This window comes from Penicillium roqueforti, assembly GCF_015533775.1.
Source record: "Penicillium roqueforti strain LCP96 04111 chromosome Unknown scaffold_41, whole genome shotgun sequence".
Classification (NCBI taxonomy): Eukaryota; Fungi; Ascomycota; class Eurotiomycetes; order Eurotiales; family Aspergillaceae; genus Penicillium; species Penicillium roqueforti.
The window spans coordinates 15,954-17,443 of record NW_024067605.1 but is presented as its reverse complement, the minus strand read 5'-3'; the positions used below and the strand labels follow the sequence as shown (position 1 = coordinate 17,443).

Below are 1,490 nucleotides of genomic sequence, written 5' to 3'. Positions count from 1 at the left end.
ACCCAAAAGAAATACGTCACATTGAGAAAGATTTTACGAAGCAAGAAGGCCTTTATCCGCCCGAATAATTCAAGCTTTCTTCAAGATTCAACCTGATGTCAAGCTATCGCTAGAAGATCAATGATAAAGTTCATTCAGGGCTTAAACCAGGAAATTCTCGAAATTCGGTATCAGTTACCAAGCCATCGTGGGATGCAATATGCAGATTGCGGCAACTCTTGCTGACACATGGTCACGCATGATACTGGAATCCCATTCTTCACGCCAAATCTCTCGTTCTGCGCTGCGCGAAAGCAGTTTATAATTTTATTTAACTTAGGAGGCTAGCTATATGTATAGATGCTTTGCCTACGCTCGAAACGTACGAGCCCCTGGAAAGGTGCTTGAGCAAATTCTCCGCAGTTGCGCGATGACTGGCATACGGGAAAGGGCCAATAGTATGAACATGCAGTATCTTAAATTACAGTGATGATTAATTAGGCAAGATGTAGAAGATAGCTTTGCAGACGTGATTGAGTTTCGTCTATTGCTGCTTGACACAATCTGGAATTCGGCCCAGGTTAACACACTGCTGTCGGTACTCATCTATGAGAATTTCAATGCGTTTGATTTCAGCCTTAAACCATTTGATAAGGCGTGGGTCCTTAGATAAGTGAATTGAACTCGCCGCCAGGTTGTATTGATATCTCATTTGCGTCAAAGCACTGAATGCGGTTTCTGGAAAGGAACGACCGAATTCGGCTGCGAAAAGAGGATCATAGCTCACTAGACGCGAGTGGCTTAGGTCTGTGAAGTGGTTTTTGATTTGCCTGACAGTGGCCTGTTTAACTGCAAGGTCAAACTGGCTTTTGCCCAGAGGAATGGCCAGGAGGACTGCATCATGAAGGCCGTGCTCTACTGATCGAATCTCTAATTGAATATGATCCAGGGCATGGTATCCGTTCGAGCCTTGAGTGTAAAGATCGCAATTTAGGGAGGTTTGGATACGCATAGTCTATATGTCAGTGTTACGGTGGTTCTAGAATGGCGAGGGATACTGACTGCTAAAGGCTCCATCTTCCCAGTGTCAGTCTTAGTTAACATTTCACCAAGTTCACTTTTACTTCGCGATAAATGGTTTCCCGGAAAGGGAGGCCTTTTTTTTTTTTTGGGTGGACAACCACCGCTCATCTATAAGACGACTAAGTCGAGAAAATGACCCTGTATCATTGCATGAACAGCCAATCCCTCAGCCAAAAGTATAATTTTGTCCCTTACGTATCCAGAGGCAACCGAGAAGTTTGGTCTTTTATTGCGTATGCTCTTAGCACTAGAGCGGGGGCGCACTGAGCCACAGACACGTCGAAGGCCCGGCAGAATGGAGTATAGTCGAAGGTCTAGATTATTAGCAAGCGACTTAAACTTATTATTAGTTAGAGTATTACTATAATATAATTCTAGTACTAATATATAGTATATTAGGTATAGTAATCTAAAATAGGGGGATAGAT

The 1,490-nt window shown here is 43.3% G+C and overlaps 1 protein-coding gene across 1 annotated transcript; it reads right to left on the bottom strand.

Annotated features, from left to right (window-relative positions):
* Nucleotides 1-523: 523 nt before the first annotated feature.
* LCP9604111_9052 (uncharacterized protein) lies at nucleotides 524-991 on the bottom strand (the record flags this gene model as incomplete). Its single annotated transcript, XM_039077264.1, has 1 exon — nucleotides 524-991. One exon carries the CDS (start codon nucleotides 989-991, stop codon nucleotides 524-526), a length of 468 nt encoding a protein of 155 aa, XP_038924892.1.
* Nucleotides 992-1,490: the final 499 nt, after the last annotated feature.